General features: G+C 31.0%; 2 protein-coding genes across 2 annotated transcripts; one reads left to right on the top strand and one right to left on the bottom strand.

Moving 5' to 3' along the window:
* Window positions 1–846: 846 nt before the first annotated feature.
* Window positions 847–4,812, top strand: LOTGIDRAFT_209989 (hypothetical protein; the record flags this gene model as incomplete). The annotated part of the gene is made up of 10 exons (XM_009061838.1): window positions 847–1,127; window positions 1,471–1,664; window positions 1,864–1,922; window positions 2,404–2,535; window positions 2,738–2,785; window positions 3,014–3,095; window positions 3,390–3,618; window positions 3,851–3,995; window positions 4,203–4,346; window positions 4,517–4,812. The coding sequence occupies 10 exons, from the start codon at window positions 847–849 to the stop codon at window positions 4,745–4,747; spliced, it is 1,545 nt and encodes a 514-aa protein (XP_009060086.1). The 3' UTR covers window positions 4,748–4,812.
* A 6,431-nt stretch (window positions 4,813–11,243) lies between these two features.
* On the bottom strand, window positions 11,244–14,333 carry LOTGIDRAFT_209986 (hypothetical protein). The gene is made up of 5 exons (XM_009061837.1): window positions 14,235–14,333; window positions 13,368–13,517; window positions 12,498–12,659; window positions 12,078–12,154; window positions 11,244–11,342 (listed from the first exon to the last, which is right to left on the bottom strand). Exons 2-5 carry the CDS (start codon window positions 13,514–13,516, stop codon window positions 11,275–11,277), a joined length of 456 nt encoding a protein of 151 aa, XP_009060085.1. The 5' UTR covers window position 13,517; window positions 14,235–14,333; the 3' UTR covers window positions 11,244–11,274.
* Between the last annotated feature and the right edge of the window lie 380 nt (window positions 14,334–14,713).

Here is a 14,713-nt window from a genome sequence, read left to right as displayed (position 1 = left end):
GATATGATAATAAGAACTACACCACCACAAAAACGTGCTGAACAAGATAAATCTCCAACATCTGAAAACAGTTCTCTTTGTGTGGAAACTAGTTCAGACAAATCATTTAGTTCAATAGAATCAAAATCTAAAATGACTCCAGAAAAACAAAGGAGGAAGATTCCTGTACACAAATCATCTAATATAAAGAGTGACCTTCCCAGAGCTCCTGTGGCTTGTCTTGAAGAACTCACTGATTTCAGTAGAAGTGATAATGACTGTATTACTATCAAAGAGAATAATAAGAATATGATTGAAAAGGTCGTGTGTTTAGAGTTAAATATGTCTAGTAGATCGGAAGATAATAATATATCAGTCAATGGTAACCATGAGCTCAGTGAGTCTGATATTCCCAGTTCTGGTGACAGTGGTGTATTACCCGATGTTCAAACTTCAGATTCAGATGGTGGAGAGAAATTGACTCCCAATAAAGATCAGATTGTTGAAACCCAGACTGTCATGGTGTCAAGCAAGAGTGTTGAAAAGATCTCACCTACAAGGAGTGCTACTAAAAGTGATATTCTAGTTCGTACTAGTAAAAGTCATGAGAACTATTTAGAAACTGGTACGGGTTATCAGATAGTGAATATTGACATTGATGATAATATGGCTTATTCTTTAGATACACTAACTTGTCATGATAATTCTGTTAATTCACTAGAAAAGGTTAGTGACCAAACTTCTAAAAGTTGCCATAGTTCACCAGAACGCAAACCAGATAAAAATAATGAGCGTGTGTTTATGCCTGGTTTTATCAGTATTGAAGACTCAAAATCTCAAAAAAACAAAGGAAGAGACAATGAGGACATGTCGGGGACAGAATTAAATTCTAATCTAAATTCTGTATCAGAGAAAACTGTGCTTTCATCATTAGCAGGTGTTCAATCCAATGTTTTACCTAAACACCAAGCCAATGTAGACTCATCAGTAGATAGTAACTTAGATTTATCAGGTCTATCAGAAGCTGATAGTATTTATCATCAACCATTAAAATCTGTTGATAGACCCTCAGCATCCAGATTAGCTAAGCGCTTGTATGCCCTTGATGGATTTAGAAAATCTGATGTTTCAAGACATCTATTTAAAAAGTGAGTTACTTTTTATATAATCTTATGTTTTAATTATACACATTTAAAAGTTTATTAATGGAAAATTTTCAAACTAGTGCCGGTTCCAAAACAATGATTTTAATCATAAAGATATGCTGTAGCTGGTATTTTGACTGGATGAATTAAGCTTTACGATAAGGCCTTGTTAATGGCTATTACATAAATGCAAGATTTATCACATACATTTGTTGAAGAATTTTCTTCTATTTGTTTTACTGACTTTCAAAATTAAATGCAATGCTGCACAATTTTGTTATATATCTTGCTTAGTTATACTAATTTTGAGTATGGTACTATAGATTTTATGTTATGCTCATTGTAGAAATGAGTTCAGTAACTTGGTAGCTGAAGAATATCTTAAAAATTTTGAATTTACTGGTGATACCTTAGATGTTTCTCTGAGAAAATTTTTGAAACAATTCTGTTTAACTGGTGAGACACAAGAAAGAGAAAGAGTTTTAGCTCATTTCTCTCATCGTTATATGGAATGTAATCCTGGAACATTTAATTCTGAAGGTAAGCTTATATGTATATGATTTTAGACTTTATGACTATTAATTGAAAAGTGTGCATCATGATTATTGTGACTTGACTTGATATAATTGAATGTAGGTGATATCTTCCGTGGAATGGAATGTTGAATGGCGATTTTGATGTAACAAACAGTAGATTTATTTTGGCTTTGCTACATTGAATAATCTTTTGTTCTTTTCAGATGCTTGTCATACTCTTACATGTGCAATGATGCTTTTGAATACTGATCTCCATGGCCAGGTAAGTGTTGAGATATTTATTTTAATTCTTATCTCTACTGTTTAATCACAGGTGATAAAATCTAAAATATTTGTAGTAACATGTGGGGTTCAAGATAACATAGTTCTCAACCTACTTTAAATTTTAATTATCACAGTTTCACCTAGTAGAAATATTCATGCAGGCACAAAAATAAAACAGAATAATATTGGTTGAGTTGTGTCCTTATTTAGAACAAATCATAAACTAATTTCTTCACTGACTAACTAACAGGTTAGTTGGATATAATTGGCTCATTACACCTTTAGTCCTAATATTGGAAAGTTATTCCCCTCATTTTCAAACCAATTGACTTGATGAGGATTTTATCATGAAATATTATGCTCAAATTCAAGTAATGATTCAAACTTCTTAGGCTAAGAAAGCACATTTGTGTTCGAAGATGTCTTTAGAGGTATACAGAAAGGGTATAATGTAATACAACTGTTTGTTAATATTTTAGACTGTTGGAAGGAAGATGACTTGTTCTGAGTTTATAGAAAATTTAGCTGATCTAAATGATGGTGAAAATTTTCCTAAAGATATACTTAAAACAGTATTTAATTCTATTAAAGGTGAACAATTAGAATGGGCTGTGTAAGTATTTTTGTATTACCATTTAAAATGTACCTTCAATGCTCTGCATGTATGATGTCTGTATTCAGGAACTGAAATTTTGTTATTATTAGGTTTAATAATCCGAGGTTTAGAGATTTATTCAGTACTATATGCTATTGCTCTGTCTTTTAAGTGATGAAGATTCTCAACCTGATCATCCAAATGAAACTTCTACGCAGATGGTCTCCGTCCCTCAACAGTTTATTGGACAAAATCCATTCCTTGATGTAAGTCTTTGTTGAATTTATTTATTAAACCATAAGGCGTGATGCCTATAGTTCACATAAATAATGAACAAAATAAGTTTTTTTGAAAAATTCTGTTGGTTTTTATGGTCATCCAAAACAAAATGAAACAGCTTTTGCATTATACATCAGTTGACAATGAAAATTTCCAGGAAAGTAAGCTATTTTTGAGTCCTTCTGATAATTTTTAGACCTATACAATTTTTCAAGGTGCCTGATCCAAGTAAAACCATAGAATATAAAAAAGGTTATGTGATGAGAAAATGTTGTATGGATGCTGATGGAAGGAGAAGTAAGTTCAAGCTCTATTTCCTAGTTGTTTTAAATGGAATGAGATTAGCACCACTTTGAGATGCTGTTTGGTTCGAAAACTCCCTTGAGGCAGCATGAATACATCCATTTCACGTCATTAACATTAATGGTTGTTGCTGATTGATTATCCTTTACAATGTGAATTTGTTTTGTGAATATTAATGATCAAAGTATTAATAAGTATAATAGAAATGTTTCAAATTACATGATGAATTTAGTTGAAATATTCGAATTCTTACCTATCTACTAAAATAAATGTTTATATCTTCAATAGCTGGTCTAGGTAAAAGAAGTTGGAAGATGTTTTATGCTGTATTAAGGGACCTAATATTATATCTATATAAGGATGAACATCAATATAAGAAGGGCAATTTAGTTGAAGTTGCAAGCAATGCTATAAGAGTACATCATTGTTTAGTAACCAAGGCCACTGACTATACTAAGAAACAACATGTTTTCCGATTACAATCCGCAGAATGGGCTGAATTTTTATTTCAAACCAGGTATTTTAGATTAAAAATATTGTTTTGATTGTCAATCAGATAACTTCTATAGATTATTTCTCAACCATTTCAAATAGTTCATTTTATTTCTGTATACTGTGCTTCTAGTCTATTTTGAATTCAACTTTAAATTTGAAAGGGAATTAATGGAGGACACCTTAAAAGGTTAAGAAATTTGACTAAAAAAAAAAAATTTCTGTAAAAATGATCTGTTTATGAATTGTATTTTCAGTAATAGTAAAGAATTACAGGAATGGATGGATACACTTAATTTTGTGGCTGCAGCATTTTCTGCAGAACCTCTTCCAGGAGCTCTTGGGTCCAAAACTGGTTTCCAGCGTCCTCTGCTCCCTGTATCTTATACCAGAAAAACTTTAGTAAGTTGATAGCTGACTTATATTGATGGGTTTTGTCTTTTTCATATTTTGATGTTTAAAGAGTCTATAATTTGGATTTGGGCCATGCAGTTTCATGATCTATTCACAGCTGAGAATTTTGACCCAAGAAAGAATTCTCAGATTATTGATAACTTCATATGCTCTGAAAAATTTCTAGATGGATCTAAAATATCATTTGATTTTCAGAGGGAACAATTTAAAAATCATGAAGAAAAGGTTGAAAGCTTGGAACAGGAACTACATCAGCATCGTGCTGGAGCACCAGAGAAAGGGGCCAAATCAAGGGACATACAGGACTACCTCGCTAAGGAAACATATTTAGATTTTGAAGTGAGTATTTGAAATGATCTTAATCATTTTGAGTCGTGTACAGTTCTTGAGGATTCTGCAGGGCATACCCATCTGAATGTTAAATCAGCATCTCTTTTAGAGAGTCCACATGCATGGTTGTAGCCTATGTGGGTTACCTTGTTAAAAAAAGTGTTGTTTGTTTATTTCAGTTAAAACGGTATAAAACATATGTTCTATTATTACAAAGTAAAATAACAGCATTGCCTGAAATGGAATCCTCTCTGGTAGAAACTACTATTGGTGAAGATGATGAAGTGACTTCCACTACTCAGTTTAATTCCCCTACCAATAAACCTGTACAGCGTAGTCTGTCTGATAGGTACAGTTATAGAGCAGCTATATATCAAACTGATCCTCGCGTTGACTACGATCTAGTGTGATACTCTCTCATTTCATATAGATTGGCTTGGCAATTCTCTCTATCACTTCTTGCATGGGTTGTGGCATTACTGTGGTATGTGTTGTTGTAGCTCTTGTGTTCTATCTGAATAATTTAACAGAGGTACGACCTTATTACTTATGATTTGAAAATGAGTTCTCCCTTGTGTAAAATTGATATTTCTGAAAGAGAAATCCTCCCAACCCCTACCTTCCACTGTAAATAAATTATCATGATGCCTATTTCACTTCTCATTTAGCTCACCCACCTCACTAGCTTTCATAATTATTCTAGTATTTTTAGATCTGAACCACTTGATCATGAATAAATAAGCTGGAGTTTTTTCAATTTGGAACTAATATTCAAAAACAAAAGGAAAAGAAAGATTTTTTGAAGGCCTTCTTCTATGAAGAAAGACCTATCGAAAGTTATTATAAAAGACTGAAGCTAATTGTATTCAATTTATTTTGTCCTGCTTATTAATATTGTAGCTTCATTTATTTTCTAAGCATTATAAGGGTTGAATTGAATGCTTTTTGCCAAACACATTCATATAGTCATTGTCTAGTCATTAATTTAGAAAGGGATCAGTAGTCATAGAGTTTTAATAATTGTGTTTAGTTATATTTTTATTACTTTATTGTTAATAGATACATGAAATATTTATTATTTTTTATTATATATTACTAATTATCTAAATGTTAAGGTTTATTGATGTCATTTGCATTTAATTAAATCACACCATTTGAATAAACACAATTATAATATCATTTTACTTGTTAATGATACTGACGTAGTTTATTTGCTCAAATTTTGAAATTCATTGGAGGACATAGTCTGAATTTTTAGTATTAAATTACTTAAATTATTATAGACTTTATTATTTTCATCAATTTTTAAATAGATATGCTTTACTTAGAAAAATTCCACATTTTAACAAAACCAAAGACTGGATAGAGATCTTATTTATAAATGCAAGATATTTTCAAAACCAGCATTTTTCCATATCACATTTATTTGATATTTTCATTTGTGCATTAATTTATGTCCTGATTTCATGTTTGCTTTTATAGTCTTTCTTGCTGCTGATGGTTGCAAAATCTTATATCTACTACATAAAACAATGCAATTAAAATTTAAGAGGTCAATATTTCCATGAATATGGCTTTTACTTTTTCAATACGAAATCATCATGTTAAAGGCATTAAAGGAATTTTCTATGAAAACAACTTTTGAAAAACTAAAACGAAGGCATATTATGTACTGATATCCTAATAAAAAATTTAGAAAATTGTACGTGATCATCGGCCAAATTTAATCCAAGTAATGTAGGTTTTTTTGAAATTAGTAATATGCAATGTTCTATTACTTTCAACTTCTATATGCCCCATCTGCCTCGTGCCAAAAGTGTTTTTATATAATATGTAAAGAGAAGATATTGTTTGATAACCATTTATCATTGTTGCTTGCATGGCTTATATTATTTCAATTCTTGAAATGCTCAAAAAAGCTCACATCATCCAATTTCTAGAAAATTATCATATCATTATCACAGTCATTATCATTCATGTTCATATTTTTTACCAAATTCCATCTAACCATATACCAGTACTTTCAAGTATTTTAAATATTAATCAAAGTACTTATTGTGCATAATATCTTTTTTCTGTGTGTTTACCTGTATCTTTGTAGCCTTCATTAAAGGTGTTGTGCATCAAAATTACCAAATCTGTGTGATAACCCTTGTTAAAATTGTATTAAAACATAAATATATCATATCAACTTTGACACCCCTATCAAAAATTGATGTACACTGTTTCTAGATATATGTTTACACATTGATATGACAAGGTTGGCATTTACAACAGTAGCAAGAGGCACTCATTGATTTTGAACCATTTTGTAGAATTCATTTGCTTTCAACTTGTCTAAAACAGCTTCTTTGAACATCATGAACACAAATTGATAATGTTTCATATAAAATCGGGAAATTTTAAAAACATGTGGATTTCATTATAGGGGCTGTATAAAATTAATGATTGGAAATGAATATAAGTGAAAATATTTCTAAAAAATTTGTTTTAAAAGAGATAATGAAAAATTGGATTATACTTAATGTTAAAGTGATACTATGTCTTAGAATGAACATAAAATTTAAGCTCTTGAAATGGTCAATATGAGTATATATTCATCAGTTAGCTTACCTTGTGTCATAAAGTTACAACAGAATCCCTGCAAAATCTGGAAAATTGATAAAACTAAGTAATTATTGAAAAACGCTTTATCTTAAGTGTTTTTCAATATTTAATTGCCTATTTATGGATAATTATTAAGTTTTTTTGGATTTATCAGATTATATAAGGATCTTGTTATGTTATTTATGACACCAGGTATATCTACTGGCTCATATTCGCCAAGTTTAAAATTCTTAAAATTTATGTTAATAAGTTTATAACGTATCACTTTAAGTAAGCGGACCAAATTAGTTTGGGTGTTTGGCTTTAATAGAGGCTCTACAATTGAATGGTTATTTTTCTGACATCTGTACATCTGTTTTCCAACAACCAGACCATCTAAAACTTAGTTAAAAGTATAAGATAAGGGGCACGTATCTCTTAGATTTTGGTCCATAGTTTTCATTAATTTAAGCAACAAAATTTTCTGAACTATTAAAAAAAATCAACCTCTTTAAAATTCATATTAATTCTGGGATGCCAGGTTCCCTGCTATTGAAGAATGACATATGGAAACCCAAATCAGTTTGTGTTCATGAGCATGCATGCTTTTTCTGTGTCTCTGCTTTTCATTATGTTATATATTCCTTTACGTGCTTGTAATATCATTATGACAGCAGTATCTGCTTTATTAAAATATTGACACTATCAATCAGTTTGTTCCTATTAAGAATGTTAAGATTAAGTTAACACAATATTAGTTTCTGATCTGGAATAAAGATTAAAAGGGAAAATGATTCAAATTGTGTTCAAATTCTGAAACCTTTTGTATAATTCAATTTTGGTTTTTCTGTTATTATCAGTGAAGTAGTGATCTTTGTTATATGAACATCATTTGCTTGTAACTTTTGGAAATGGTCCGATTTTCACCATCACATTTACTCTGCTATAAAACTTTGATTTAAATATTTCATAATATGCAAATATAAATTGGCCCACTGCCACTTTCAAATGTGTTAAGTAAAAATTTGAGCAATTATTTGAAAATAGTTTCACCTTCTTTTCATGCAATGGTTTTTTCAGTAAGGTTGAGGGGTGAACTTATATCTTGAAAAATATATGTACAAAAATATAAATATTGTGTAATTAGAAAATCAAATCCTAGATTAAAATGACAATTGAAAACAGACTAGGTATTGAAATTTGAAACAATCAGGAATTATTTCATTACATACAACATAAATTTATTTAAATATACGACATGTAATGTACTTGGGATATGTTGATATTCTCTGTAAGAAAATAGAGAAGTCAGTCAGTAGAACTTATTTTGAAATGAATGATGTACAAATAAAATCCTAGTCGTTATAACCTTGGATAAATTAAATAAATTTCATTCCTGAAGCTAAACAATCGAAATCTGATTAAAATGCAGATCTTGACGATTGCCTTGCATTTTTCTGTAGTTTCCAGGAAGAACATCTTTTATTGAACACAGCATCTGGTAGGTTAAATGTCATATGACCCAGAACATGAGATGCATAACAATTTTGTCAGATAATGGGTGGAATCATCCAGAGAAGAAAACAAAACGAAACATCCAGATGTGCATTCTAATCAGAGCTTGGTTGGTGTATCCTTGATTTTTTTTTTTGCATAATGGTGTATTTAAATTGGTAGTTTAATATTAAAACCTTCAAAAAATGTGTACATTTCCTTTTTACAGGTTTTGGAAAATAAACATGTATTCTTTCAAACTAAACACAGTTGATAACAGTTTTTGTTATGATTTGGGAGGTCCTATATAGAGAAATTTGCTTTTCCAGAATTGTTAAAAATTAAGATAAAAAATATGTGATATTTCCAATTAAGATTTTGGCTCTTATTTGAATTCTCTCTGTTTTTTACATCATTACTTGTGGAAATTGATGTTGAATTTTGCACAGATGAAATTTATATTAACACAAATGAAAGCAATGCTGCCCTTAACTAATATAGTTGGTTGAGTTAAATGGTTTTTTGTATTGTGATATTAATGTACATGTGGGATGTCTATAACCTAATATACTAAATTAAGATTTGAAATGAGTAAATTTCCCTGATCTTTAAGTGTTTATTTCCAAGTTCTATAGTTATGAATATTTTTATTATTGTAATCTGCAAATCTTGGAAATAGATTAAATCATACTCAGTATTAAAGGTTGTTATTTATTTATACTCCAAAAGCTTATTGCTTATGTCAAGCTTATGCTATTGAATTTTCATTAGACATTATTTAATTATTAACTGATTATTTCAAAGCATCAGATGAAGGCTTTTAGGAAGACCACAAAGAAAGTGATGAAGAAATGGAAGGTACAAAAAATTCTTTAATGGTTACCCCTTTGCATGGATATTTTTATTACTATTGGCCAGCTAGTTTTTCCCATAATATAACATCATCTTAATTTCTTTCCAAAGCTTTACTTTTAACTCATTTTTGTCAGAAGATCAATTTTACTCAAGGGTGGAACTAATATTGTTGTTGTGGTTACAATATTTATGTTACTAATACGTGTATTGGTGAGGAAGTTTATTTTATTAGCAATTTTTACTAATGATATTTCACAAATATTTTCATATCGTTCATTTCAATTTTCCTACATTCTATATTGAACCTACATGTACTTAATCTACGGAATATATCTGTCAACATGTGGGTTGAAGGAACATCTTTCAATTAAACAAAAATATTAGTATGTGTTTTAATTATTGTAGAATTTTCACATTTTCTTCAGGTTATTTGTTGAAACAATAATGAGTTTGATCTATAGTTGTAGCTCAAGACTGTGATCAGATGCTTAAAAAAAGCCAAAGGTTGCTTCCGTAATAATGCTTAAAAAAAAAGTAAACCATTGGCATTTATTTGAAGTTTGGCTGATGGCTATTTTACAAAAATTACATGCCATTGATCTTGTGATGTGATTAATATAAGGTGAACTTTTCCACGTAACCAAATGTTGACAGATAGTAAGAATTAAGTAAAGGGTACAAAACAAAACCCCCAAAAATACCTTTGGTTTACATTTCAGATCACGTTTTGTTTGGTGCATGTGTTGACTCAGTAATTTTATACATGAAAATTATCTTTTCCAGAAAATTGTTTATTCAATACTATCTTGTGTAAATGTTGCATACTAGGGCACTAGCATGTTCATGAATATTATGTAGCATCTTTATAAACATTTGGGAAAATTGCAGTCTTGTGTACTAATGATCATTCTTTCATTTCTTCTTTCTAGGGAACATATAAACATGGAAACAACAGACACCTATATGTGACATAACAGATACTTAGTCTGATCAACTAAAATCAATTGAAATGGTTTCTTCCATGTAAAATGAAATTGTCAGAAGAACTTATATATTCATGTACATAGCATTTTAGGAATTATTTTTTTCTTGATTGTTCTCATCATTTTTTGCACTTTTTAATAAATGGGAACAGCTCAATTTTAAGACTTTGGATCTCTTTAAAACTAATTTCAAATTGAAACATACATTATCAACCGGTTTCCACAATTGGAGCTAGTGGCCATCTACTTTTCTCATTTATTATATTGTGAACATTGATGATTGTCATCGATTGAATGGTTTTAATTCCCTTCTAATGGAGTTTTGATTCAGTTCAGATTTTTTTTTATTAATTGATGAGTGTGATTGAAAGAGGTCCACGAACAGAAAACTGAAGCCTTTGTGTCTTGACCCTTTTTTTTGATTGAAAGGTGTTTATAAAAGTAATATAATATCAGGGTTCTGCAAATTGGAGAAACCCAATTCCACAAATGGAGGTCAGTAAGGATTGTAAACGGATATTAATCTTACTGACACAATAGAAATTGTCCCAGTTAGCTTGGGCTAACAATGTGCCTAACCATATTACATGTATATACAATGTTTATCTAGAGTTACCGAAATGAAAGTCCAAAGATGACTTCAAAAAAAAAAAAATTTCAATGGTGCCATTAGAAATAAGCCATGGGGGTCAAGGATTTTAAAACATGCTTTGAATTACCAGTGATGATCCTAGAGGACACCAGACCCAAAATAAAAGGCGCTTAGTCGGTATTTATCAGAAAATGAAATGAATGAATAACCAGTAACCTACAATATACCGTATGTGGGATAAAGCTAGGTTTATCAGAAGGTGGATAGTTACTAAGGGCATAACCCATGTAATGGAATAATCCTCATCAGAAAGAACAGTAGCATAAGCCTCATTTAAGAAATAAGAGCACAGCATGCAATGGTCAGTTCAGACAATGTGCATAAATAATAACAAACTTCTCATCTATTTTTTTTTTATTATTTTAATTTACAATCTTCTTCCACGACGACCACCCTTTCTTCTGTTACAATCAGATGGTATTGGAGTTACGTCCTCTGAAATTACAACACAATTTGAATCATTAATCCCTTTGAAACTGTGTCATCACGTACAGACTTGTAGGAATGAAAATGATCCAATCAAATTTGTAGTGTCCCTACAAATAGTAATAACTAGTTTACTGGAAGGTGACAGTCAATATAAAATATATTTGAGGTAAATTCATGCTTATTTTTTCAAAATCAAATGTGGAGAGGTTAACCTCTTCATTTTGACATACCATTACGTATTGGACAGAATTGTAGATGTGGACAAATAATGCAATGTTATATACCAGATTGGGATCAGATTTCAATATTGTAAATAACTCTCTGAAATGTTTATATTTCGATAATTATAAATTAATTAAATATTTTATTCAAGGCATAAGACCAACTACATTGAGCTTTAAATTGAATTTTATCTCGCATTTCATATATATTCATAATGAAATTTTCAAATGTATGCCATTTCATAGTTCATAGAAATATAAGGTGACACACTTTCCTCCCTGAAAATTTATGTGAAAATGACTGCAAATTCCCCTCTGTAAAATCATGTTTACAATTAATAAATTTTTCATTGATTAACCTTTTCATCAACCCTAAGGCATTCAAAGACTTTCAGTAGTATTTTGTAATTGATATTTCAATTCATATGAAAATGATTGCCAAAATTCAATTCAGAAACCAGTGTCATCATTGCAGTGTTGCATTCTTAGAAACCTCTAAGGAAGTATATAACTATCTCACCTATTCGACCAATCTTCATTCCTGAACGAGCTAAAGCTCGTAGAGCTGACTGAGCTCCTGGTCCTGGAGTTTTTGTCCTAAAATTCAAACAATTCTATTATGATCCTACAAATACTGGTACACACATACAAACTACACTGCAACTCAATTTTTCATATCTAGAGAAATTAAAACTGAACATGTTTATAAATGGTCCTTCATGGCCAAAATTTTCTGCACCATACTGACATTATTGCAATGTGTCTAAGGAGACAGACCTATATACGAGTACACAATTAATTAAAGTTGATAATAAAATTGAATTCAGTATCTTCAGGCAAGGAAATGGAGACTTAAATTGGCTGCCAAAATCATTTTCCAATTATTACCTGTCTGATGTAAGATTTAGTTCTTTGGAAAAAGGAAAGGAATAATACTCACTTGTTACCACCAGTTGCCCTCAATCTAATGTGAAGGGCACTGATTTTCAAATTTTTACATTTTTCAGCTACATCTTGAGCAGCCAACATAGCAGCATATGGGGATGCTTCATCTCTGTCAGCCTTCACTTTCATGCCACCAGTGACACAACAAATGGTTTCCCTGAAACAGAATTTACTCTCCATTGACCATGTTATATTGACAAAAAGACTGAATCATTCCATCTACTCTCTGGCCACATCAAGTTCTAAATCACATTTTGGCCATCATTTTTGTATGAATTGAAATATTAATCTCCAAATATTGCTGAGAGTCTTAGATTGTCTTTAGGTTGATGAAAATGCCAACCATTGAAAACAAAATTATTTGAAACTATGATTTTACAGAGGGAGATTTTCAGTTAAAAATGCAAGTTATTTTCACATCAAATTTCTTGGAGAGAAGTGTGTTCATTTCAAGTGCAAAATTTTCAAAACTTATATATTCATGGCATTCGAAGACAATTGGTATGCACTTGAAAATCATATTTTGAATATTTGAGACATGAGAGAAAATATTAAATTTAGAACTCAATGTGGCCAGAGAGTAGTATTATATTTTTTTCATCTGAGCTTGCACAAAATATACTTAAAACTATTAAAATTATCAGATGGGCTTATAAGAATGATAAATTCAACCTATTTGTATAAAAAAAAATAATCTACAGACAAAAACACTCAAATCTTCAGATTAAAACTCATTCTATTTGCTGGGCTGTTTCTTTTCTAAGTTCTAATTAATGTAATCTCAAGTTGTAAAGGGACATGGTTTCAAACCCATCAAGGGCCATGACATATTCTTACAAAAATAACAGATAAATTCAATACTTACTTTCCAGAAATATCAGTAACATGTACAAAAGTATCATTAAAACTGGCATAAATATGTGCGATGCCAAAAACATCTTCACCTTCTTCAACTTGAGGACCTAAACTTATTTGCTCTTGAGGAGCTGATGACTTTCCTTTACGTGGAGCCATGCTGGAAAAAAAAGTAAAAATAATTAAACTCTAATGTGAAACCATACAGGGTACCGGTAGTTAAAGCCCATGTAACTAATCCAGCCATGTAAATTACATGTATACAGCGACTTGGATACCTAACCATCTTATTATACAATAGGTACTAGTCAAATTTGATATCATTCTATGCCCAGAAAAGCAGAATTATAGGTTGGTTCTGCCGGTTAGTCATTGCACCCTAAATCTTGCCTACTAATAAACAGAGTACCTACCATCGTATCAGGGTACTGGTACCCCTAACTAAAACTAAATATATATTGTAGATTTACGATCACTACCATCTACAAAATGACAAGTATAACTGATCAGGTGGCTGAAAAAGGCCAAGAGCTCAACAGCATTGGCTTGGTACTGAATATAACAATAGTAGGCCTAGGCAGATCTGCCATTGCCCAAAATCGGTTATATCTGGCACATACACATGCCCGTGAGATTAAATGACTTAAACAACCTACAGTGAAAATTTAATTCATTCGTAAGACATGCAAACACCTTATCACTGAACTGAGCTCTGTTAATCAAAAAAGCAAAATAGACGTCAATACTGTGCAAAATAATAAGTGTCTCATGTCCATATAGTTTAAGTGGGGAGGGTATGAGTTTTCACGTCTTGTTTACGAAATAATAACGATGGTTTTCACACAAAATCCATCTGAAATAAATGCTAATATATTACAGTGTGTAAGATTTATCTAAAATTTCCAATTCATTTTACTTAATGGTGGATTGATTAGGATTTTAGTTAAAATTATATTTTGTCGTCTTACATTGCTTACTCAAAAGCGGAAAAGGACGATCTCGCGAGATCTCGAGCACCTGTTCACGAACCTTTACGGAAAGACCCGACTCATTCCGAATTCATTTGTTATTGTCCATTACAACATGATTTGTCGGGACAGAATCCAGTATATTTGACCTTATTTGTTCTAATTTGGTCTTTTCAGCTGGACAAAATTGCAATAAGTACATCGTACTTACGTTGAAGGGTATTTTGATAACAGAATGATGGCTCAGAATTAGTCAAAAGAGAAAATACTTCGACTTTAGCCGTGATCTCTCTGGTTCTGGGAGACCAGTTTGAGAATTGAGGTGATTGGTTAGCCTTCATTCGTGAAGCAACCATAAAGTATTTCTTTCTCATTGTCTCTTTTTAAC

Source organism: Lottia gigantea (genome assembly GCF_000327385.1).
Source record: "Lottia gigantea unplaced genomic scaffold LOTGIsca_5, whole genome shotgun sequence".
Classification (NCBI taxonomy): Eukaryota; Metazoa; Mollusca; class Gastropoda; family Lottiidae; genus Lottia; species Lottia gigantea.
This window is presented reverse-complemented; position numbering and strand designations above follow the sequence as displayed.